This window comes from Mytilus galloprovincialis, chromosome 2, assembly GCF_965363235.1.
Source record: "Mytilus galloprovincialis chromosome 2, xbMytGall1.hap1.1, whole genome shotgun sequence".
In the NCBI taxonomy this organism is placed as follows: Eukaryota; Metazoa; Mollusca; class Bivalvia; order Mytilida; family Mytilidae; genus Mytilus; species Mytilus galloprovincialis.
In genome coordinates this window covers 89,882,675-89,909,797 of record NC_134839.1, presented here as the reverse complement: position 1 = coordinate 89,909,797, position 27,123 = coordinate 89,882,675, and the positions used below count along the sequence as shown (strand labels likewise).

Below are 27,123 nucleotides of genomic sequence, written 5' to 3'. Positions count from 1 at the left end.
GGTTGATAATTATTATTGTTTTTTTTTTTTGAAAGATCCAATAAAAAAGTTAGGGTCGGGGCTAAAAAACAGGGTCGGTCAGGTTACCTGAAACACAGATTTTTTTTACTCGGCCCAAGGAGAGTTGTTAAAATAATGTGAATACACAGAACCCCCATCCAATTACAGTTATTTTTGGAAAACAAATAGTGTGATTTGTCAAATTCAGCTGATTTTTTAATCGTCTTGAAAAAAGTGTACATTTTATGAGGGGGGATAATCCCGAGCTTAAAAACACCCGATCCCGGAGTCCCGATAAAGGTCCTATCCCCCCTCTTTTATTGTCATGTCTAAGAATTACTGTTTAATCTTCATTTGGCAAGAATACTTCAATAAGATACCCCCATACATGTATATGGACAGATCATATGTTATCCTCTGTCATTTGAAATTGTGATGCCAGAATGCATTCCCCCCCTTCTTCATAACCACCATCTTGACCATCTTAAATGAAAAAGTTTAGACGGTAAACTATGCTTGAAACACGTGTGTCACTCAAACGACTTTAAAGTAGTCTCCCTGATCAATTACTTACATCAAAGTCAAAGGATAATTCAAGTTTTAAATCGGAGATTTTTCTTGCCCTTTAACATTTATTGTCACAACAACAACTTTCTTTTCTAAACTATCTTTACATGGAGAGGAGACGTCAAAAGAGTTCTTCAAACACATGAGTCGAAAAGTGGTAAATAACTCCTGTATGTGACATTTAGTGGAAGTCATTCAACCATATCATTTTGACAAACAATTCAATCAACACCTTTATTAATTAGTCCTTTGTTGTCGATAGCTGTAAATTGCAATCAGCTGATAATTGATTTTCTGTCAAAATCTTAATGAGGTCAAGGTGAATTCCGAGTATTGTCTGATAAGTTAAAGTCTGAGAAACTCGAAAAAAAGTAAATAAACAAGAAGGAGGAAAATAAATCTTTCTATATATTTCTTTCGCCAAATTCTTAAGCAAATGACGAATTTTCATCGCCACAAGTATTATTTTTCCGCAAATTGGGAAAAATGGCGACGGCCAGCGGAAACCCTGTGTGAGGACACCCTATAAAGCTTGTGCTCGTGTTGTGCTAAAACATTTTTAGTATGCTGAAAAATACCAACATTAGAAAAATAAACAAATAATTGATATTGTAAAATAGCATTGGTTGAAGAGCCAATGATTTACATACATGTATATATTATACATAAATATATCAACCATAAAATACAACTGAATTAATTTACACCACAACTGTTGGAAAAAACCTTTATGTCTATCATGTATATAACTTATCTCATTCTAGTCCATTCAACTGACAGAATCAGTGTAAATTTCATGAATTCTTTAATATCATTATACATGTATAATCATGGACTATTCTTTTATATAGCAATATCTGTTAGCCATTTAGAGGTCTTTTGCATTTAAAGTTCAGTTTAAGTGGGCTTATTTTGGGAAAACGAAGTCAATTTCCAGATCATAGTTTACATTTTCTTTATATTTTGCTGTGTCAAGATAACCTCAATATCAAGGACAATATATAGACCCAAAAACCGTTTATCACATTCTACACATGAGATTTTAGCAGGAAAGACTGTGATTGGAGTATTTAACCATTGCAACTTTTTAATTTGATCTCCTCCACTAATTGAAGTAGAATATTTAATGAAGGTGTGTCCACAATTTAGAATATGTTTATATATGTACAGAAATGATGTTGAACCTGTTTTATAAATTGAAAAGGTTACATTTTCCCCCTTATTTCAAAATCTAAGCTTGAACCTCTGCGGTCTTACAAAGTTGCCCCCCCCCGGGAATCTGGTTGTAACATGTACAACAATCAAAGATCAACCCACACTAAACTGAATGTAATTGAAAGACATCTAGAGGTTGATATCAGAGGCAGATTTAGGGGGGGGGGGGGGCCTGCTTTTTGAGACAAAATTTGGTTGCTTATATAGGGAATCACTGAATCATGACTTGAGCGAGCCCCCTCTTAGGTCAGTCAGTGGGCCCCCACTTAAAAAAATTTCTGGATCCGCCACTGGATATACAGTATCTAACAGAAGATGAAAAAGGGAACAATATGGTGAATTTTAGAGATTTATATTATTTCATGTACATGCATTTGAAATATATCAGATATATTGTTTGATTTTTTTTAGTTCTAAGTTCCAAGGTGACCTAGCTTCCATTTTAGAAATCGGATTTAAATGCTAGTCTATCAGAGGGATTTTTCCTTTTAATTGGTTGTAGATATGGAATCTTATTTTACCATGAAGTCAGATTTGAAAATGACTTTGGGAATGAAGATGTTGTAAAGACTGAATGTCAGTTTTAGTCTTATATACAAACATGTATGTACTTTATAATTTTAGTCTTGCATGTATATAATTATGTGTACAATACATATATCACTGATTCAGTGGCAATGGTAAATAGACACTGACAAGTCTTAGATCTATAATATTTTATAGTTTTGAATGTTTTGTCCATTGACTAAAACTAGGTGGAGGTTTGTGTGTTCTTATTTCCAACAGAGGTACACTCAACATATATCAATATGTGCATTAAGCAAATTGATAGTTGCTAGATACGGAATGATTATACAACAAGAAAGTTTTAACCTGTGTATATATATACTTAAAATATGTTAAAAAAAATCATGTCTTTTTCAGGACTTCCGAATCCAACCATGTAGTATGGAATGTCGTTGAGATGTGGTTTTGGTCAATGGATGTTACTGAAGGACCAGTAGTACAAAGTATATCACTGGATTTAGCTCTTTGTCTAAGTGTATTATTAAAGTACTTTGCTTTGAGCTCAGTTCATTGTTATGCAATTCATTCTTTGTGAAATAAAGATTTGACAGAAGACTCTCATGTACAAGGATTTGTCAAAGTAGTACCACTTCTATTTACAATGTAAGTATTAGGGAGATAAAAGCATTCTATTTTGATTTGAACCAAACATATTATATAAAAAAAGAACAAATTTACCCAAGAATGCTACTCCCACTACTAGCAATATGATGCTAGGTTGTTTTAATACATCTGTAGACTTTACTGCCTACTTATGACTCAGTCCTGAGTGTAAATGGTCCTTCAACTATGTGGGGAAAAAATTATAAGGCCTATCTAGGCTTATCAATTTTGAAACTATATTTCATTGTACATATTTGAAATTTTTATACAACCACAGAAATTTTTGCAGTTGAAATACATGTAGGTATCCTGTCGTCGTCTTCCCAAGACGGATGGTTTCCAGATAATAACTTCAGTATAAGTAAAAAGGAAGCCATTAAATTATAACATAATATTTATAATCATAAAAGGAAGCTTAGGATTGTTTTGGGGCGGTTATATATATATAGTCCCTAAGGTTTATGAATAAGGGTTCCAAAGGTGCCCAAAACAAGCATTAATCTTGTGTCAGTACAAAAAGTTGTGTATAAGTATTTCAATTGTTTTGAAACTGTACCATAATATTTAATACCATAAGTAGAAGTTTGGGGTCTATTTTGTGGGTTATGGGGCAAACAGTCGAGGAATTGAGGGCCAAAAACAAACATTTTTGTAGATTCAAGGCAATAAATTGGAGTTATCTTTCTTTGTCCAGAATGGTTGTTGAATTAATATTACCTAAAACCATTGCTTTATGAAATCTTCTTTGAAAATTGGAGTTATCTGTCTCTGTCCAGAAAAGTAGTTGAATCGACTTAAAATAATGCTATGTATACAATATACAATGCAAAATTCACTTTACTACCAACTGATAAATTTAAGCAGTCTTTAATAGCCATTCAGTGATTACAAGCACTTTGATTATCATTCTAGGGTTATCCCCTTTCACAAATGGAAAAATTTCTCAAGTTTGTCTCAACTAAATTTAGTGAAATGTGTATACAAATGCTTATTACCGGTACCTCTAAACTTGGTTTAAGTTCAATTTTTAGCAGCTTCACTTTTACAGTTCTTGATTTATGTACCTTTATAACGTTATATGCTAGCGGAGGCATCATCACCATGACTGTATGACATTTACACTTTAATACTTTATGATGTATTAAAATGAGTAGTTGAATAATTACTGTTGCAAACTCCATTAAAAATTTGATTTGACATCATTTTTATACAACCGCAAAAATTGAAAACTTTTTGGTTGTACATTGGTATCACGTTGGCATCATCGTCTTCATCCAAAGACATTCGGTTTTCGCACTCTAACTTCAATAAAAGTAAAATGGAAATATATGAAATTTAGACACAAGATTTATGACCATGAAAGGAAGGGTGGGATTGATTTGGGGTATTTTGGTCTCAACAGTTTAGGAATAAGGGGCCAAATTAGCATTGTTCTTGGTTTTTGCTCTATAACTTAAGTTGGTTAACAGAAATCTATGATATTTTAACATAAGGTCTATGGCCACATAAGGAGGGTTGGGATAGATTTTGGTAATTTTAGTTCCAACAGTGTAGGATTTAGGGGCCAAAAAACAGGCCCCAAATAAGCATTTTTCTTGGTTTTTGAACAATAACTTTAGTATAAGTTAATTGAAATCTATAAAGGTTTATGACCACAAAAGGTAGGTTTGGATTAATTTTGGTCCCAAGGAATAAGGGGCCAAAATTAAACTTTGTTTGATTTCATCAAAAAAATGAAATACTGTATTGTGCTTTTTTGATATGCCAAATCTAACCATGTCCAAATTCTTAATTTTAGGTCCTGTTTTCTAATTGGTCTACATTAAAGTCCAAAGGGTCCAAAATTAAAATAAGCTTGATTTTAATAAAAATTGAATTCTTGGGGTTCTTTGATATGGTGAGTCTTAATTAACATGTACTTAGATTTTTGATTATGGGCCCAGTTTTCATGTTGGTCCAAATCGGGGTCAAAAATTATTATACTAACTGAGTATTGTGCAATAGCAAGAAATTTTCAATTGCGCAGTATTCTGCAATAGCAAGAAATCTTCAATTGCACAGTATTGTTCAATACCAAGAAATTTTCAATTGCACAGTATTGCACAATAGCAAGAAATCTCCAATTGCACAGTATTGTGCAATAGCAAGAAATTTTTAATTGCACAGTATTGCACAATAGCAAGAAATATTCAATTGCACAGGATTGTCCCTTTTTCAAATTGGTTTACATTAAGATCCAAAGGGTCAAAAATTGAACTTTGTTTCATTTCAACAAAAATTGAATTCTTAGGATTCAAACGCATTGATCTCAGGAATTTCTTCACTGTCGTTCCCTCAATAACTGCATTAAACAGTTTCTAATCATTATTCATTCGAAACCATTTTATTATACCAATGTCTCACACACAACATATTATAGTATACTGTTGTCTATTAGTCCATCATCCACACTTCAGACAATAACTAGAAAACACTTCCCCCTACTTTCAAGAAAATTTGTTGAAATGTTTATATCTATTGACATAAGCTCCACATCGATTTTATAAATTTTAGAATTTTCATTATCATGTTATGAAGAGAGATTTTATCCTTAAAAAAGAGAGAATTTTCCAATTTTGAACAATAACACAAAAATGCATCCATCACCTTTAATTAAACTTTGGTGAATTGTTTACACCATTGACCTAAGGTCCCTTTTGATTGTAATAAATTTCAGATTATACATTTCTGTGTTATGAATTTTTATATATGCTAAAAAAAAGAAGGGATTTTATAGTTTTTGGACACCTTTAAGTGCAGGAGTTTCTGGCTACATTGAAAACCCATTGGAGGCCTTCAGCTGTTGTCTACTCTATGGTTGGGTTGTTGTCACTTTGACACTTTCCTCATTTCCCATCTCAATTATTCACATAAACACTTCCACATCATTTTATAAAACTTGGGTGAATTGTCTATGTCTGTTGACTTCAGCTACATTCCAAAATTTAAAACAAGATTAACAACTACAGGTCCCCAAATAGCCTTCAACAATGACAAAAGCTCATACAGCACAGTCAGCTATAAAAGACCTTAAAATGACAAATATAAAACAACTGAAATGAGAAAACAAATAGACTAATAATTGTACAAAACAAAATAGTCCAACCTTTAAGCAAGCTTAAAAGGAATCAAGACATATCATGCGCTTACAGTGCAGCTATTTATTAACATACTCCATATTCAAACACTCAAACAACTAATTCACAGAGAGGGGTGGAAGTTGAAGCCCCCCTTTTTTTTATCAGTCAATGCATTTGAATGAAGACATGTACACATCAACTCAATTTGTTAATACACATTTCCAGTCTAGCTTTCAATACATTTGTAACCACCTTTAACCCCACTGACAATTTGCGTCTGTGTCCATACTTGTTACTACTATGAAGAAAAAAATAAAGTTTGAGTCTGAATTTGCAATTAAAATTACCTCAATTTTAAATAGTCTAAACTTCACAAATTTTATAGATTAGAAGAAAATAAAATACTGAATAGCATATTTTGACATGTAAAAATAGCTTCAGGAAAAACTGTTTCAATTAAGTGTAAGCAAACATACCCATTTTTTTCATTTTGAAAAAGGGGGGTTGAAACTCTCCAATATACTACCAGTCATTAAAACGACTTTTTAGAAAAAAGTGACCGTACGAAATTCTGACGACAGGGCAAAAACTAAAGAAGACATATTTGTCCTTAAGTTAAGACCATTTTTAGCCGTGTGTTATTTGGGGAGATTAAACTCGCGATCTAGACGACTTTTTACACTTCTGTCACCGCACTATATAGCAAAGATATAATCTTGACATAATCACACACAATCCTACCATGAACGAAAGGGTTGAGGTAAATGGTTCTTAAATAGAATTGTCCATAGAGCATAAATATTGTCCTTATTCTTGAATCACTTAAATGGCGTAATTTCAACGTTGTATAAAGTTAACAGCACATAATGGTTAAATAGTATATACATAAGAGAGAATCCTTGAGTATGATCATATGGTCTCAGAGGAATAGCTTTTATGAGGTTTATAATGTTAAAAAAGCTTATAGGCCAAATATATGCACAAATCCCGTAATAACTAGTATGCAAAAAATTGACTTCAAATAAAAATGAATGCCAGTATTATTAACTACAAATGATGTCAAACAATCATACAAGATAAAAAAAATGTATTTTTGTATTTTCTAACAGGAACAATATTCAGGTGTCATAATGATGTACACAAAACAAAATGTAAAGTCAAGTCATAAAAATGATAAAAAGTAAAATGACAAAAATACCGAACTCCGAGGAAAATTCAAATCGAAAAGTCCCTAATCAAATGACAAAATCAAAAGCTCAAACACATCAAACGATTGAACAACAACTGTCATATTTCCGACTTGGCACAAGAATTCTCCTATGCAGAAAACGGCGGATCAAAACTGGTTTTACAGCTAGCCAAACCCCTCACTGGTGTTACAGTCGCATCAACTTCTATTATATTGACAACGATGTGTGAACAAAATAAACAGACATAATAGGTAAAAATTGTCAAAAATAAGGGTACAGCAGTCAACATTGTGTTATAAATTACTATAAAAACAAACTGGATGTAACAAACAAGAACAAAAAGGCACACAGACAAAACATACAAGCTAAAACAAAAGACAAAAATACAAAATTTTAGAAAAAGCACAATAACACAATGAGGGGATGTATAAGTACAGAGTAAAGGCATAAAAACTTTGACAAAGAACATAAGCAAAAATAATTATCCAATCAAAAGGACATCTTCATTCCTTTTCATCTGAATACAAGATACTGAGACGTTGACTTTCCAGCTATTCTCTCGACTGAGATTTTTAAAAGCTTTAGACAAATATTTAATACGTAGCTTTCGTAATCAACATCACGGGATATCTTGTCAAGTAATGTTATCGAATTCTGAAACATACGCAGGCTATATAGTTACGTTTACCTATAAATACGTAATTTCACTAAATTTAATCAGTTATAATTTGATCAGTTACTAAAAAAAAAGCAGAATACCCCAGCAATATTTAAAGTTGTGAATCTACTGATGACAAACAATAATTGTAGATTATGTCTGCTTTCGCTTTGAAACAAACCGTTATCACGGCCGACACTCGGCTAACCGAGAGATTGGTCGGTTAATCTATATTGAGTATGCGGCTATATGGGAGATTGGTCTGTTAATCGGGTTGGCTATACGTCTGTTAAGAGTAAAACGCACAATTTAATGTTAATTTCTATCAAATATACAGATTTTTGGCATATTATAAGAATCAAATAAAAAAAAAGAAAAGTGTCTGACAAAATGATATCTATCATAGAACATTTTCCACCTTTAAAAACATTTCATAGTCTACGCAGTTTTCAGTAAAAGTAAAAGGCGTCGCGCAAGTATGTAGTATTTATGACTACACGCATAGCAATTTTTTAATAAAAGGCGAAACAAACAATTTTTGATATCATTTAAAAGACACAAACTACTACTTTGGTTCTTGCATATAAATTGACATTAGTAAATATTTCATAATTGTAATATAACGTGAGTAATACCACGTTTTAGTGAAAATTATGGGTTATAAAGTCTGTTAATGGGTTGGACAATTGAAATTGTGTCAGTTAAGAGTTATTTAGCCACGAAAATAGTTTAGCTACCTTTATATTTTCCCATTGAAAAAGTTAAGAATGAGAGATTCTTGAGTAAAAAAAAATGATAACACGGTGCAGCACTATCCTTCCAGTAAACGCATTTTTGTTTTGACTTTCTTTGCATTTTATTGAAGAGTGTGTCACTTCAATATAGCGTGATCTGGGTTGGCCGCTGGAATATGCATGAATTTATTATTAACGATTTCAATCAGCCTTAATTTTTGTGTCTGCAAAAAGTAGCATGTTCTCAAATCCGACTGAACGTGTCTTTCTAATACAACACAGGGTACTTATAACGTGTTGTCGTTCTCATATGCACATTATATTTTTGTCACTGGACGTTTAACCCAAATTCGTCAGCATCATCCAATTGGTTCTTTTCTTCTATTACTTAATCATCTGTTGTTTATAAATCATTCTAAAGAAGCAAATGGAAAGAAGCGAATGCAGCTACATTTGGTTGTATTAAGGGGGCTCCTGGGTATAAATGAAATTTTTTTTCTAATATAGGATTTTGCTTTATTTTTTCATAAATGAACTTTATCATATACTTAAAAGAAAAATGAAATAAAAAAATGGGGTCACCGTTCATTTAAGCTAAAATCTGCCTCTGGCAGAAGCATACATTTTTGTTAATGTCCTTTTTTTCTGTTGAACTAATAGGAGAAAAAGAGGAAATATCGAAATACAAAAATAACCTAATATAAGAAATCGCTTAAATTTTACAATTATTTAGTTTATGTACAGCTTATTTGAAAACAATAATAAAAAATATAGGTCACCGATGAGTTAAAAAAGATATTTCAAATTTAAGGCAAAAAAATGGCATTTTTGCACCAAAGGGAGATAATTTGGAGCTTTTTCAATTTTTAAAGTCATCTTAGGCCAAACCAAATCTTTTTTTTGGGTTGTTTTTTGTACCATATCATAAAGTAACAACAAGTAGTGTAATAAATAAAATTTGTAATGAAAAAATAAAGGTTTAATTTTTTGCTAAAATGTTTGTACCCACGAGCCATCTTAAGTTTAAATTCATGTTATTCCGTTTAGTTCCTTTTCTACATATGTGCTGTGGAGAACTGCAGTTGTCCACATGTAAACTTCAAGCATTTGTTACCAATATGAGTACATCGCAATCCGTTACTGTTTCAACACCCAGGGTGGTTTCATGTCCTTATTCTTAAACAATTATTGTTTTTTTCTCTCTTTTTTAGCAATGCATCACTCTCTATTGTCCTTATCTTTTATTGATATTCTGTATCTCCATCCAGATTCTCGTGTATACCATGAGGGTCCAGATTGGGGTGTTGATTATTTCTGTATTCTTTAAATTGTTATGTTACTTTTCTATACATTTTATTTATCTTACTCATTAATTATTCTTTCTCTATTCTTTATATTTAGGCATCCCAATATATTTTACTTACTGATGTTTAGTTACATTACGACGTTAATCTCTGATTTATATACTGGTCACCAATGTAGATGACAAATTGGTGTCATTCATGACAATAAAACAGAATCCACAGAATTTATGCGACCATTCTCGGATAAAATTAATTTTACTCTAATTTAACACTTTTTGAAACCACTTTTATCAATTTTCAATATTCATTGCCTAAATTGTTAATTGTTCATGTGTTTTGTTTCCGTATATTTTATATTCCATTGCTCATGTTTTGTTTCCGTATATATTTTATGTTCCATTGCTCATGTTTTGTTTCCGTATATATTTTATGTTCCATTGCTCAAGTGTTGTTTCCGTATATTTTAGCCGCTCGTCTTGAGCCTACCAAATTAACACACTATATAGTAATAAAATTATACTTTTATTGTCATTCATAACTCTTAACAGACCAATTAACAGACCGGGTTTTATACGTCCGACCCATTAACAGACCAGGTTTTAAAAAAAGATTGATTTATGTCACCAAAATACGGATTTTCGTGTAGATTTTTCACACAATGATATCAATTTGGTTAACACACATAATGCCTGTCTTTTTTCGATGTTCAAAATATTGCATGCAAGTAAATTCAACACAAGTGTCATTTTGTGTACATTTTGTGTGTGTAAAATGTGTATAAATCTATTGATGAGTAACTTGCCTTTTCATTTTATAGGTCGTACATAGAAGCTAGAAAAATAATAATTACACCACTGGATTCAGTACATTGAATAGTTTTGTTAGACATAAATATTTTTTATGATAAACATATATTTAAAAGGTTATACATTGAAACATGCTGAGTTTTCAATGATTTTCTCGATAACACCTGATTAACAGACTTTAGCCAACCCGATTAACAGACCAACCGCCGATATAGCCGCATACTCAATATAGATTAACCGACCAATCTCTCGGTTAGCCGAGTGTCGGCCGTGGTTATAGATATCTGAATTAAGTGATTTTTTCAGAGGGGAGATGTTTTTTACGGACGGATCACCTATTGACAGGTTGGTGTATGACTTAATTATCAAAATATTTTCAATTTTGTACACAATGATATCCTGCATTCTGTATGACAGATTATTCATTTTCATACTGTCATACTTTCAGTTCTTACCAGGCCAGCTTTCGAATATTTTTTATTCATCCTTATAAATCCCTCCGAAAAATCTAAAAGTCATACCCTTAATACTAATTAAAGTTAGCTATACGTTTGTTTTTCATTACTTAGCTTGTTATTCAAGATCAACGTTCTCGATTGCCAAAAAGGTATATTTTGGTAACCGTCGCCTTTATAATACAATTAAATTATACGTGGGCACCATCTTAGTGTGGCGTTTGAACATATCCATTATAATTATCTTTAACAAAACTGCACTGTGGAAACCATTTGGCATGTTCACTCATAGGATCGTCTCCTGACTTCCAATCTTTCAAAGCACCACCACAGTGGAAACAACGAACAAAATTGTCTCTTCCTGTAAAAAAAAATACTTTTTTCTGACACTAATGAATAATAAAAAATATTGGGTATCTTTTAGATTAATCAGGAAAATCTAAAAATGTCGAAATTATTTTTGAGAAAAAAAGCTTGAAAGTGCAAAGTTCTATGAATATTATGGAATTACATTTACATCTAATGGCAAATATTAGCAATGTAAAGATGAACTATATAAAAGTCACTTAACGCGTTTTTTAAGCTATAGAGATGTTCGTCTTCCTCGAATCATAGTATACAACGTTTATAAATTCTGTATGATCATTTAATAATATAGGGTTATTGCATGAATATTGGGGAATATTGTCCCGAGTAGAATTTTGTATTGCACGAGCTTAATATTCATGCAATAACCCTTTTATTGTATAGCAATATAATATTTGAAAGTAAAAATTGGTTTAAACTAAGATTAAAACGTTGATGACGTCATGAATTTTGAAGATTTATTGCACTAGTGCAATATTAGAATTTATTGCACGCTAACTTTTGGTTACATTCTGTGGGAAATATTATATTGCTATACAATAAAACCAATTATTTTATATATGGTTGTAAAATTTAATAAATACATTTCTTAGAATCTGATGAGTAAATAATAAATTGTATGTAAGCGAACAAGTCAGGAATCTTTGAAAAACGGTCTTGTTATTGGGCAATAAGTCCAATAAGGAGTCGACTGACGATTTATCCCATATTGACTTACTTTTGAATCTTGTTATGATTGTAATGTTTGCTTCCTCAAGTTTCTAGCTATTTACTATCATATTCAAGTTAATAGGTGAAAATACCAAAATAAAAAGAAAAAAAAGTCATTAAAGGGCAATAAATCCAATAAGGAGACTTTTGATTGAGTTCAATTGATACTTTATAGTTTTTCTTTCTATGTTGTGATGTTACACTATCGTTTCAGATAAGGGTGAAAGTTGATACCTATGCAAAACGTTTAAACCTGCATTTTTTTTTCACCTGTACTGAGTCAGGAATCTGATGTTCAGTAGTTGTCGTTTGTTGTTGTGGTTTGTCGCTTGATAATGTGGATCGTAAGATTAGTGTTTCTCATTTCTCGTTTTTAATATCGATTAGACCGTTGGTTTTTCCATTTGAATGGTTTTACACTAGTAATTATGTGGCCCTTTATAGCTTGCTGTTCGATGTAAGCCCAGGCTCCGTGTTGATGACCGTACTTTGCCCTATAATAGTTTACTTTTACAAATTGTGACTTTGATGGAGAGTTGTCTCATAAGCACTTATTGGTACTCATACCACATATTCTTATATCTATCGACGGGCGATTTTGGCTATGTTGACTTGTAGATCTGTTTTGTCTTGTCGATTTTCTATTTCTTTTTAAGGTGCAGTAGCTACGAGATGTAAAAAAATAAGATTTTATTTTTTCAATCAATAATGAAAGTGAAAAAGTGAAATAACAATTCGCTTTTAAAAGTCTGTTTGTTAAAATAAGCTATGAAACAACGGTTAGGAATTATTCACTTGCAATTCATGTGAATTTCAAATTAACTCCTTAGCAAGAAATGGGTAACGTTTCATTGACCGATTTGATCCACAAAAAACTCAGTCTTTTGAATGTAAAAAAGATGATTAACAAATATCTTTTACTTATTATAAGAAATCTAACAGATCTAGAAAATTCAATTGCACGAGTTCATTATCTATTAATCTCTGTATCAATATGTTTATATCGGGTTATATGACCGTCGGCAGTTTTTGGAGGTCACCACGATGTTTAAATAGATGGCGTCTAGACTAAAATACACACAAAAGGTTGATACATATTATTGAGCCTATGTACTATAACTTGTTTATTTAAGATCTTTTATTTTTAAAGCAAATATGAGAATTTGAGTCAAATCAGTTAATATGAATTTGACAGCTAGTGCTCCTTTAAGGTTTATATCTATCTATTATAATATGTGTCTTTGTACTTGAAAAGTAAAGTTACTCAAAAACATTTAGTTTATAGTTAATCATCGTGATATTCGCTGTTAGAGAAAGCGCTAAAATATATGTGAAACTTCAAGGAAGCAGGTGAATTTTTATCACCCTAATATGTTTGTACTGTTTTCATACAATTCCAAAAACCAAAGTAATATTTACCATAAGAGAAGAATCCAGCATTCGCCAATATACTGGGCGGTAATTCATGGCTTATACCGGTGAAACTCTTTATTCTTAATTCTTCAGAACTAAAGGTAGGATATTTAGGCTTTGGTTTTTTGGGAGCATCAGTTTGTTCAACAAGGACTTCTGTATAATCTTCATTCTTTGAATCTCTCTTTATTTCATTTAACTCGCTGTCAGTTTTACCATTAGCATCAATGTCTGAAAATGGAAATATAAAAAGACAAGACAGACATGCAGTAACATTCGATCAAACGTTATCTAATCTGTCCTTCGTTCATTATACTAAAAATAAAGTTTTCAAAAATATAGAAATTTCAGTAGAATAAATCTAGCTAGAGAAAATTTTAACAAAAACAAAAATAAGTGTGGTGCAATATGAATCACTTGGTAACGAGCCACTCAAAGTATGAAGAATCACAAATATTTTTTTTTCTATATTTTCATCAGTTGGAGGAATTACTCAAATATGTATTTTTGAATCACTTATGTGTAATGTTTTGTATTAAATTGTTGCAAGCATTATTTATCTATACCAGTTAATTTGTTATTCGAAAATTTCACTCAAATAAGTAATAATATGTACCACTTTAGAAGTTGAGAACTAATCAATTTTGCAGTGTTTAATATAATTTTTTTCTCAGATTCTTATTCTGGGGAAAGTTCTCCATCTTTCGTGTTTTTATAAGCATTTTTTAATGATGCTCGTATTCAAAGAACTATGTTTTTTCCGCGAATACGGCCTTTTAATATGTCCTTACACCTTTTCATTGATCGTTGCTTTAAAAAAAATAGACGTTCACAGAAGTTCAGTACATTAAACTTGTATCTGTAAATTCCAATGAAACTAATATTTTAAAAGGAAAAACTAAGTTAACTAGAACTTAAAGTACACATATGTTTATGCCTAAAAAGAACACCGAGCACTGCTGTGGTCGTAAAAATTAAAATTGGTAACTACAACTACTTCTGGTATATTAACATCTTGTGTATAAACATACCTTTGCCATGTAAACTGTTTTCCTTTTCCTTATCTTCTGATGTCAAATTTTCGAGTTCTAGCGCGATCTCAACATCTGCAAATAATCGAGAAATTGATCATGGATAGTGCCTGACAAAACTTGCTTTGTTCTTTTTTTAAATTAGTATCCTAGACAATTAAAGCTTGAAAGCAAATGCAATTCAAACCCCGGTTAAAAACTATGTTTTACAAGGGGCATAACTCTTTAAGAAATAATGGATAGGCACTGATTTTCAATTTTGTCCGACACATTGCTGATATAAACCTATGATATAAATTTGATGAAATTCTGGTAAGAATTGTACACATGAGATCAGCACATAACCCAAACAAACTTAAAAATGTCTGCAGAAACTGTCATCAACTTAAAAATATAATCCCAAAACATATACGATGAAATTATAAATTTTATTTATCCATGGAACCAATTTGACAAAGCCATTTCAAAAATGTTAAAGGATTCTACCAGCAATACTTTAAACGTTCTTTCTCATCGGCATGCAAAACAAAATCAAATAGAATTCAAGGACGGGTTAAGGGAACGACAATTTAAGTTAACTTCCAGGGGGGGAGGGGGGGTATTTTTTTTCTTCTAACAACATATTCTGATCCCCAATATGATGAAAAAAATATTCTGGTCAAGCAGATGACAAAAAAAACATATTATGAATGCTACCCCCCCCCCCCCCCCATACCTTATAGTGGTAAATTTAAAAATAGTCTGACTGATCGTGTCGAAAAACTAAATAAATGTGTTCGCTTTGCGCGATAGAAAATGGCCAGTGAACCGTGAAATTGGGGCTCAAAACTCTAATTTGGCATTAAAAAATGGAGAGATAATATAACCATATTCTTCATCAAAACCTACTTTTAATAAACTAACTACAATGTTTACACTAAAGTTAACTTTCAAAAGCTGCAATAATGACATCACAAAAAAGTGTGCAGACGCATTTAGCAAAAGATCATACCATCTCCCTCTTGTCTCTTCTTTCTTCTCTGTTTACATAAAAACAGTAATGAATTCAACTTGGCATGTTTCCAGACTACGAGTATACTTATGGAAGCGAGGAGAAATAAGACGACAACACATGGCCTGAAAGCATAATTAAACATTTATAAAATTTTAAAATAATACAAAAATTAGAAGATGTGGTATGATTGCCAATGAGACAACTCTCCGCCAGAGACCAAATGACACAGAAGTTAACTACTATTGGCCTTCGTCCGACCCTTAACAATGAGGTAAACCCATACCGGATAGTCAGCTATAAAAGACCCAAAACAAATAGCAAATCTTGAACAATTTAAACGACTACGAAATTTAACAGTCTGGTTTATGTACACAATGATGATATGCAGCAAAACTTAAACTAGTTTGGACATTAACCTGGAACAATGAGAACAAGAACTAACTATGCAAAGCAAAAAAACGAAAAACAAATTAAAGAAACAGCAAGAAAAGACAACCCCAAAATAACGGCATGCTCCTATAACTTGGGACAGGCACATATAGAATGTGGCGGGACTAAAATAGTTTGTTGGCGCCGAACCCTCGATCCCTCTAACCTAGAAAAATGGTGTAATAGTACAACAAAAAAAAACTATAAAAATCGTTTAAAGAGGGTTTAACTCATCAGATGAAAACATTTTACGCAGAAAGACATCTAACAAAACCACAGACCGGAAGTGGCAGGGTATTTATACATCCCAACAACAAAATGGACTCTAAATAAAGTTATAGTTTGTGTAAATTTCGGCAGTATATTTGGTAAATTGTTAATTAATTAACGAACAAAATATGATCAAGAAAACGTTTTGTTAAGTTTGGCTATAATCTGTGATTCAAAAAAGTCAACAAGAACAAGTCAGCTATTAAAGTTTCGCATTTTTGTGTTCATAGGAATACCTACAATCTGTTGATAAACTGTATAGCAGAAACATACATGAACATCATCTAGGATAAAAATTAACAGCTTCAATTATCCGAGCACACCTCCAGTTAGTTTATCTAGCAGATTATTTACCTGTCTCATTAGAGAAGATGGCTTTAAATACGTTGCAGCAAATATGTTTGCAATCAGATTTATCAAACAACTATTTAATTCAAAAGAAAACTTTTTGATAAAATTGTTTGGAAGTGTAGGGTAAAGAGTTGAAAATACAAAACTGTCAACCAACAGAATCAAAAGCACCTAATTTTAAAAACTAAAACATCCAAAGAATTTTACTTTTTATACCCCATTTATGGGCATTATGTTTTCTGGTCTGTGAGTCCGTTCGTTCGTCCGTCTGTCCCGCTTCAGGTTAAAGTTTTTGGTCGAGGTAGTTTTTGATGAAGTTGAAGTCCAATCAACTTGAAACTTAGTACACATGTTCTTTATGATAAGATCTTTCTAGTTTTAATGCCAAATAAGAGATTTTTCCCCATTTCACGGTCCAATGAACATATAAAATGATAGTGCGGGTGGGGCATCCGTGTACTGGGGACACATTCTTGTTTCATATGTTTTATTACAAAAGTTAACCGTTATTTAATGTCCGTCTGTCCGTATGTCTGTCCGGCGTAAACATGTCGCACCGTAACTTGAAAACGACTTATCCAAATTTCATGAAACTTAACATAGTTGTTTCTTATGATGGTCAAATGATCTGTATACTTTTTGGTGAAAATAAGATTAAAACTTTTTGAGTTTTTGGCACTTTGTAACTAAAACAGGGGTGTGTTTTTTCACATGTCGCACCGTATCTCAAAAACGATTCTTGATTATGGATTAAAACTTTAAACACTTCTTAGTTATATTAATCTAAAGATCTGTAAAATTTTTGTTGATGATTCAAAACTTTATTTTTGAGTTATTGAGTATTTTGTAAAAAAGGGGGAGGGGTTTTTTACATGTCGCACCATATCTCAAAAACGATTTATGATTATTGCTTAAAACTTTACACACTTCTTTGTTATATTAATCTAAAGATCTGTAAAATTTTTGTTGATGATTCAAAACTTTATTTTGGAGTTATTGAGTATTTTGTTAAACAGGGGAGGTTTTTTTTACATGTCGCGCCGTATCTCAAAAATAATTTATGATTATTGCTTAAAACTTTACACACTTCTTTGTTATATTAATCTAAAGATCTGTATACTTTTTGGTTTTGATTCAAAATTTTATTTTAGTGATATTTAGTTTTTCGAAAAAAAAAACAGGGTTGGGGGTTTCACATGTCCCGTCGTGTCTCAAAAACAATATATGGTTATTGCTTAAAACTTTCTCAGAAACTATTTATGATTATTGCATAAAACTTCCACACAAGACGTCGGGCGTATCATGCGCTCATGGCGCAGCTGTTTATTTGTTGTTGTGTAACTTATGTAACCAATTCTAAGTAGTGACCTTCGAACGGTCAAATATTTTAATGTACATATGTATATAGGTTTCAAACTCTTGTAAATGTTTGACTTATGATATCGTCTTCCGTCCCCTTAATCATCTGTCACAGAATTCAAACATTTCAAGGGATTGGTCTTTAGTAATGTAATGAGAAAGATTTGCATGCCGTAAAACAAAAATCATTCGTTATCATGAAGATATTTTAATATCCTTTCAACAGGTCGAGAACTCTAGATTTTCTGACGTCAGAATATATTTGCATAGTAATTTCCAAAACACAAGGCCAATATGGCCTTGAAAAACTGACCAATCGACTCAATGAACTACAATGCATTGTGGGCTACTACGAGTAAACTACTACTTAAAACACGTGGAATTAGTGGGAAAACAGTCAATTAATATACATTGTATATTGTCTGGGACTCTCATTACCAAAGTTTTTATTCTGCAAATATATTTAATGTAAAATATATAACGTAATCTTCAATTTGCATGCTCAGATTAAAAAAATATTGTTTATTGGCTTCACGATTCGACTTTAAATACTTTCAAGTTCGCCTTGCAAAAGTAGTTGAACCGGTTTTGTGCATTGTTATAAATTGAACCTGCATTAATTTCACGACAGGACACAGTGAAATATCCAATGAAGTGACCACTGTCCAGTAAGAAAATCATTTGAGCTCTTTTAAACCTGTATAATGTCATTGCAAAATCATTCTGCCTAGAAAAACACGAAACTTTCATTGAAACACTTCTTTCTGTACTGAATGTGTATTTTTTTTATCAGGACCTGAACTAATAGTAAGAACATCATAATATTCAGTATGCTAAAAAGAAAGCGGCAGGGGCGGGTCCAGCCATTTTAAAAAGGGGGGTCCTAACCCTGGACAAAAGGGGAGGGGTTCCAACTACATGTCCCCATCCAAATGCACTGATCGTCCAAAAAAGGGGGTCCATCCCCCGGAACCACCGCCCCGCTGGATCCGCCACTGAGCGGGTACGGTATATCATAGCTCAATACATTTTTTATAGTTTAAATTCATCTATCGATAATATCCGTTTGTTGCTAATTTTATCACAAAATATACCTCAGAGGTTTTTTTATCGTTCGGCTGATGTCCTGTTGACATATGTAAAATATCTCCAATAATAAAAGTCTTTGGATCATAGTGGGTGCCATATTACCTATTATTTTTTTCTAAAACGTGCTTTGTATATACAAATAAGAAGATGAGGTATGAGTGCCAAATGAGACATCTTTCCAACAAAGACATAATTTAGTAAAGTAAGCAGTCATAGGTCCAATGCTGAAAAGTAAGCCCAAAAATGACCCAAAAATTACTTGTGTAAAACAATCCAAACAAAAAAAAAAAAAAACCGGCCCAATTAAATATATAAAAGGATAAGAAATCTATCCCATCAAAAAAAAATATATTGTATAGGAGGAGCCTGTATTTCAGTGGTTGTCGTTTGTTTATGTGTTACATATTTGTTTTTCGTTCATTTTTTTTTTATATAATTAAGGCCGTTAGTTTTCTCGTTTGAATTGTTTTACATTGTCATATCGGGGACTTTTATAGCTGACTATGCGGTATGGGCTTTGCTCATTGTTGAAGGCCTTACGGTGATCTATAAATGTTAATTTCTGTGTCATTTTGGTCTCTTGTGGACAGCTGTCTCATTGGCAATCATACCACATCTTCTTTTTTATTATAGATCCAACGCTGCAATTTTCACAAAACATATCAAATTTTCCACCTTGTCGCACATACATTTTGATAAAATCATTACAGCTTATTTCTTATGCATGTGGAGCAAAACTTTGGTTAGCTTGCTTGCTTGTTTGTATATTGTACAAAATATAAAATATACAAGTTAAACTATGCCTATATATATATATTGTTTAAAGATGTCAATCTTATTTTCAAAGCTTGTATAAACAACTATACAAACAAAGCAAGCAAGCCAACCAAAGTTTTACTTTGCAGGTTTAAGAAATCAGCTGTAATGATTTTATTCAGTTTGGCAAATGTCCGAGCCCGTTAAAAAACGAACAAACTGAAACTACAGTTGCTGACTTCACTACCTTAAAAAAAAGGGAAAAGTTTGGAAGTCCCATATACTGAAATGAAACCAACAAAAATACTTATAAATTTTGTTAACACTACCATGTATGTAAATATTTCTTCGCCTTTTTTACGAGCACAAAATTCAAGGATCCCACATTTGCCTTTAATTATCTATACGAACATTGCTGTACTCTTGAATATCAGCACCGGCTGTTATCGACGGCTTACTTTACACCAGTAAGTTTGTCTCATGGGTAATTGTGTTTTTTCGCTGTTGTTTCGTTGCTTCTGGTGGATAAATACATGAAATCTCTGTGCCATCATCAAACATGTTAATGGCTATATATCGGGTAATTCAAACCCTTTTTTCTTCACATAGAAACAACTCTTCGTTAATCTGAGCATGGAAGTAATACTTTATATCACGAACTATAAATGAGGATACACAAAATGAAAAACTAAGCGAAATTGTGAATCCCGCATTGCACGAAAAAATGTGTTGTATTTCAGTAAATAACACGTGTTCTTGGTTGATTGTAAACACGTAGTAGTCCATCATGCATTGTGACTTATTTAGTGGATTGGTCAAAAACCTAGGTAAAAATAAATTGTGTCACATCAGAGACATATATACACATGTGTATGTATGTCTCTGGTCACATGTAAATAAACAATTACATGTGCGAGAACATAAGTATGCTAATTTATGCATTTCCATATAAGGTAGTGGTCCCGACCAGTTCAATGACTGAATATTTAGCTATCATTCAGTATGAATTGTCATGTTTATTTTTAAGCATAGGAAAGAAAAATCTATCAAATTTATACATACACAATAACATGGATATAGTTAAAACTGTTTTCGTCAGGATTTTGTCCTTTGGTATTTTTCTCGCTATCCTCCTGTTCATCTACAAGTCAAAATAAAATGTTACAACTTGCAAATCTGACGAGAAAAATGCTTTGTTCATGATACACATTTACAAAAATGATTCCTTAAATTCGACTTTTCAATATTTTCAAAAAGATTCGCCTTGAAATCGAAAAAAAAATGCCAATTTATAAAATTTGTATAGTCTCACTATACAAATCCTTGATAATGGCAGCCAGATTTTTTTGTGCGGAGAAAATCGGACGACCCGGTAATAAAAATAAAGGAACTTATTGGTATAAATGCACCGTTCGTTCTTATATTTAAATGAATGATGTTATTATCAATGTAGGATAAGGTAGACTATATAGACAAATGTATTCTTATAGTAGTGTCAGTAGTGTATATACATACCACTGAAGGCATTGTATGAATATAACATTTCACTATCCTCTTCAAAATTATAGTAACATTTGTAAGTGACATTCATGTCTTCAACAGTTACATTTTTTATAACAAGTCCAAAGCCATTCTTCTCTATTGTGAAAATATATTTCGCGTTTTCAGATTTCTCGGCGGAATCTTTACTTGACGATAACCATAAAGGTTTCTGTTTAGGCCCTCCAAACCATCGTTTTGTCATATTTGCAACACAACAATTGTCAACTTTACAGAATAGTTTAAGATTTTGGCCATAACTGTTAACCTTCTGTTGAACACTCCATTTTACTGTAATAAATAAAATAAAAGCAATATATTTCTGATTTATTCATGAAGAACTCATTTAATCTTTAAAATATTATATGGTCAGCATACCAAAAACTAAAACAAATGCAAAGTGTTGTGTGTGTAGAATGCCGTTTCCTTTTATTTGTTACAATCATAAAATGTATAAAGTATTTGGACATGAAGAGAAGTTGCGATGTTCAAAATCAGCTGCCTATTTATCAGACTAAAATACACATTGAATTTTAAAAACACTTAGAAACAATCAGGGCAAAACTATAATGTTTTAAAAAAAAATCATAATTTTTATTTATTTACTTCAGAAATTCATATAAACCATCATTTTTAGTTCTTGTCACTAAAGAAAAACTAGGATGAAGATTATAATTTGGTTTATTTGATACATATGACGTGGTTCTGTACTTATACATCCCATTATTGTGTTATTGTTCTATGATAATTTTCGTATTCTTGTCTTTCATTTTTGCCAATGTGCTTTGTCTATATGCTTTTCTGTGTTTCTTTGATACATATGACGTTGTTCTGTACTTATACATCACGTAATTGTGCTATTGTAAATTTTGTAATCTTGTCTTTCATTTTTGCTAGTGTGCATTGTCTATGTGCCTTCTTGTGCTTCTCTGCTACATATTTGTTTGTTTTTATATTGATTAAGGTTGTGGCACAATGTTGGCTGCTGTGCCCCTATTTTTGACTTGTTTGCCCGTTGTGTCTGTTTCTTGGTTCTCGCGTCGTTGCCAATATAATGGGATATGATGCGACTGTCATACAATTGAGAGGATCAGCTAGCTATAAAATCAGGTTTAATCCACTGTTTTCTACGAAAATGCCAGTACTAAGTCTCAGGAATATGACAGTTGTTATTCATTCATTTGATGTGTTTGAGCTTTTGATTTTTCTATTCAATTACTAGGTACTTTCCGTTTTGAATTTTCCTCGGAGTTCTTTTTTTTTTTTTGTGTTTGACTTTTTGCATTAAATCTCTTAGTTATGTCCAAGACTTTGTTATATTGATTTTCATATGAAAACGGGTGTATATCGTCCACCATCCCAAATCAATTCAATCTTATTGAAATACAAATCCTCTGTCCAGGCTTCGCTTTCAAGATTTAAACACAAAGCATAGACACATGTAGGATCTATAATGTAATCAGATTGAAGTAAATTGTACACGACTGTTTTTCTTCTTACTGCGTATGTTGTTGAAGAGGACAACCTGTTAAAAAATGTTTCTTTATGAAAAATGACTTGTGATGGAATGTTGTCTCCGTGATTGGCACCCATACCACATCTTCTTATTTGTATCTGCATGATACATAAAGGCAACTGTAGTATACCGTTGTTCAGCAGTCATAACTCAAAACCAGTTGAATATTTTAAGAATAATCTAATAAGATGTTCAGGCTGAAAAGAGATATATAATTTAAAAAAAACTTTTTGTGTATGACAAAGCATAGTCCGAGAAAGCTTGGAATACATTTAACGCAAGTAGTATTAGCACTTCAGTCATTGTCCGTAACTTACCTTCTGCTAGACAAAAGAAAACATTTCCCAGGAATAGAATAATAACGAGCTGTTGCATATGTGTCATGTTTTAAGGAAAACTTTACCTACAAAATATATTTTCAAATTGTATTATTCAAAATAAAAACTTGCACAGCCACAGCATAACAGGACAGCAAAAGGACATTATATATTTGGTTTTATTATGATTGTATGTGTAATGACATCGGTACGGATATCTACGTTTTCATTGACTTTTTTGTGTTCATCTAACATTGTTTGTGTGAATAAATTAAGAGGGTTTTTATTTTTGCTTTAAAGAAAAGTCTGTATCGTGTATCTCTACCCATTTTCGACATTTGACAATTAACTCTTAATGAGGATCATAAATATACTTTCATACCATCATGATTTGGTTGGCCATAATGGAATGACGGTGTAACTGTTGACAATGAATATCCATAGCGAATGTAACACAAACCGAAGTTTGCATTCGAAATTTCAAACTAGAAGCTCCAATGAGCCTGTGTCGCTCACCTGATATTTTATAACCGTTGTACTTTTGCTTTTTTGTTTCAGAGATTCAGTCAAAAACTGCATTTTTCTTTCATGTTCTATATTTAGCCGTGGCTGCCATGTTGGTTAGCAGGCAGGGTCATCGTACACAATTGTTAAACTAGATACCCTAATGCTGATTGTGGCAAAGTTTGGATGAATTTGTCTCAGTTGTTTCGTGAGAAGACTTTTGTAAAAGATAACAAACATTTACGAAAAACTGTTAAAATTTGACTCAAAAGGGCAATAACTCTTTATGAGGTAAATTTACAATTTTGATCATGATGACTTATTTGTAGATCTTACTTTGCTGAAAATTATTGCTGTTTACAGTTTATAACTATCTTTAATAATATTCAAGATAATATCCAAAAACTGAAAAATTTCGATAAAATTACTAATTTAGGGGGAGCAACCCAACAACAGTTCGTCTGAACAGTCTGAAATTTTCAGAACAGATGGATCAACTTTGCTGAAAATGCTTTAGTTTCAGAGATATAAGCCAAAAACTGCATTTTACCCATATGTTTCATTTTTAGTCATGTCGGCCATGTTGGTTGGCAGGCGGGTTCATCGGACAATTTTTTTTAAATTGGATACCCTTGATATAATGACTGTGACCAAGTTTGCTTAAATTTGTCTCAGTAGTTTCAGAGGAGAAGACTTTTGTAAGATTACAAAACATTCCAAAAATTTGTTTAAAAAAATACTATAAAGGACACACAAAAAACAATATTTAATAGATATAGGAAGATGTGGTGTGAGTGCCAATGAGACAACTCTCCATCCAAATAACAATTTATAAAAGTAAATCATTATAGGTCAATGTACGGCCTTCAACACGGAGCCTTGGCTTAAATCCATATTGGAATTAACAACTCAATCTAATTAAAATAGAGATCAATACTTTAATTAGATTGATTACCAGCTGACATTGTCATGTCGATCTCACGTTGACTTTACATCTGACAGTTGTCAGTTGTTAATTTCAATATGGATTTTAATATTGTTTTTATTGTCCCGCAACAAAGTTGTCGGTGCCATATAGTTTTACCCTTGTCCGTAATTCCGTCATTCCGTCAATCCGCAACACACCATTATACAGATTTTTTTCTAAACGCCTTCAGATATTGGGCTGATTTTTGGAATGTGAGGTAACCATGATGAGTTACAGATCAAGTTTAAGTTTCCGCTTCGCTAATTTTTGCCGACATTACGGCCTATGGACTTTGAAATTTTTATAAATCACAGTTATACGGACCCTTTTTCTAAATGCTTTTAGATATTTGGCTAATTGTTTTATATGTGAGCTAATCATGATGAGTTACAGATCAAGTTTAAGTTTCGTTCCGCTCCGCTAATTTTTGCCAAAATTAAGAGTTTACAACTTTGAAAGTTGTTGAAAATCACAGATATGCCTCCAGATTTTGAGCTGATTTTTTTTATGTGAAACTACCATCATGTTTGTCTCCACATGTGTTATTGAAATTGCAGATTTTTCAACTTTTTGAGACGGGGCCATTCGTGTCGCTTTGTCACATCTAGTTTTTCTTTCTGTTTCACGATTTAATTATTTTCAGATATAGATATATAAAATATCTTGTAAATTCCTATATCTTTGTTCAGCAATAATTTGCTTCCTATGAAACAAAATTGGTGCAGTCAGTGAAATTATAAACACAAATGTTCTGTTAATTTTGTGTTTCGTCTCGTTTGACAACGACCTCATTTCATAGTGCATTTGCCAATGCCAGGTTTTATGTTTTTTGTCAGGTTTATCAGATATTATTATTCCTATAAGCAATATGTCATATTTGAGTGTATGTAATGATTGTAAGGTGTACATGTCAGTCTGACAGGATTCATGTGACCTTGACCTCATTTCCACGGTTCATTGGCCAACCATAATTTTTCGCGTTTTTGTCAGTTTTTTCAATACTTTCAGAAATAGGTCAACTGTATTTGGTGTACTGATTGAAAAAAAGTACATCTGTCTGTGATGGCTTGTCTGACCTTGACCTCATTTTCACGGTTCATTGATCAATACTATGTTTGGTTTTCAGGTACTATAGCTATATAAGCAATATGACCACTATATTCGGTATAGAGAATGAGTGTAATGTTTACATGTCTGTGTGGCATGGTTCATCTGATTTTCCTGGAGATCATTGATAATGTTAAGTTAATATGATATTTGTAGTTAGACCTTTATGTTCAATATGAATTCAATCGTAAAGCAGGCGAATCGTTTCAGCATTTGTGCTCTTGATGTTGTGAATATATCTAGGTTCTTATTAAAACATGAAACTACTTTTGAGTCTATCTGGGATTTTCATTCCCTAAACAGCCTGATGTTTTCAAGCTTATTGGTGAGCTCTCAAATGCTTTTAATGACAGTGACATCTAGTTGGTTATGCAAAGGATCTCGATACGTTTGTGAAGTATCATCTATAGGTGCTTCAGTAATGTAGGCATTTTATTATAGAAAGAAAATGCATCTAGAATGAACCATCGACTCGCCGCCATGAACAAATTAATCACTTATAGATCATTATAGCACTATATATATAATATATGGACGCAGTTCCACATACTGTACATGTATACGCTTGTTTTGCTCTAAACTTTAACCGTTGTGTGTTCAGATTAATATCGAAGCGATTGCTTTATTAGGATTAGTATCAGTTTGGGAAGAAAAGTGGAACTTACCATTAATCTCACAATACGAAAGCTAATGTCTCGAAAATTCCATTGTCTATTCATAGTAATATAGACCGTCACGGTTTTTATTATACTATAAATAGACCTAAAATAGTATGTCATGTTTTATTTAAATCACGGTACATAAATAAGGCAACAGTAGTATACCGCTGAACTCATAAATCCATGGACAAAAAACAAAATCGGGATAACAAACTAAAACCGAGGGAAACGCATTAAATATAAGAGGAAAACAACGACATAACACTAAAATGTAACACACATAGACAAAATCCCACGAGAATAATATATATAACATCAAAACCAAATACATGAATTTGGGATAGACAAGTACCGTGACACGTCTTATCGCAATGTGAATTTACACTCAAAAATAAGAGAAAACAAACGACACAACGTTATAATGTAATACACACAGAAACGAACTATAATATAACAATGACCATATTCCTGACTTGGTACAGGGCATTTTTAAAGGAAAAAAATGGTGGGTTGAACCTGGTTTTGTG

The 27,123-nt window shown here is 32.2% G+C and overlaps 1 protein-coding gene across 2 annotated transcripts; it reads right to left on the bottom strand.

Moving 5' to 3' along the window:
- Positions 1-7,637: 7,637 nt before the first annotated feature.
- Positions 7,638-26,679, bottom strand: LOC143064809 (uncharacterized). 2 transcript variants are annotated; one of them, XM_076237926.1, is made up of 8 exons: positions 26,603-26,679; positions 23,360-23,445; positions 21,503-21,817; positions 21,050-21,128; positions 15,731-15,855; positions 14,740-14,814; positions 13,715-13,939; positions 7,638-11,579 (listed from the first exon to the last, which is right to left on the bottom strand). In XM_076237926.1, the coding sequence occupies exons 2-8, from the start codon at positions 23,424-23,426 to the stop codon at positions 11,428-11,430; spliced, it is 1,038 nt and encodes a 345-aa protein (XP_076094041.1). In that variant the 5' UTR covers positions 23,427-23,445; positions 26,603-26,679; the 3' UTR covers positions 7,638-11,427. The 2 variants fall into 2 exon arrangements, with proteins under 2 accessions (XP_076094041.1, XP_076094043.1); XM_076237928.1 differs by lacking the exon at positions 21,503-21,817.
- Positions 26,680-27,123: the final 444 nt, after the last annotated feature.

Excerpts from the sequence above, each read along its gene's own strand:
- LOC143064809 (XM_076237926.1), bottom strand. The coding sequence starts at position 23,426 with ATGACACATATGCAACAGCTCGTTATTATTCTATTCCTGGGAAATGTT. Across the intron at positions 21,129-21,502 it reads TTCATACAATGCCTTCAGTG|ATGAACAGGAGGATAGCGAG; the intron begins GTATGTATATAC and ends TTTGACTTGTAG. Across the intron at positions 11,580-13,714 it reads TGCTGGATTCTTCTCTTATG|GAAGAGACAATTTTGTTCGT; the intron begins GTAAATATTACT and ends TTTTTTTTACAG.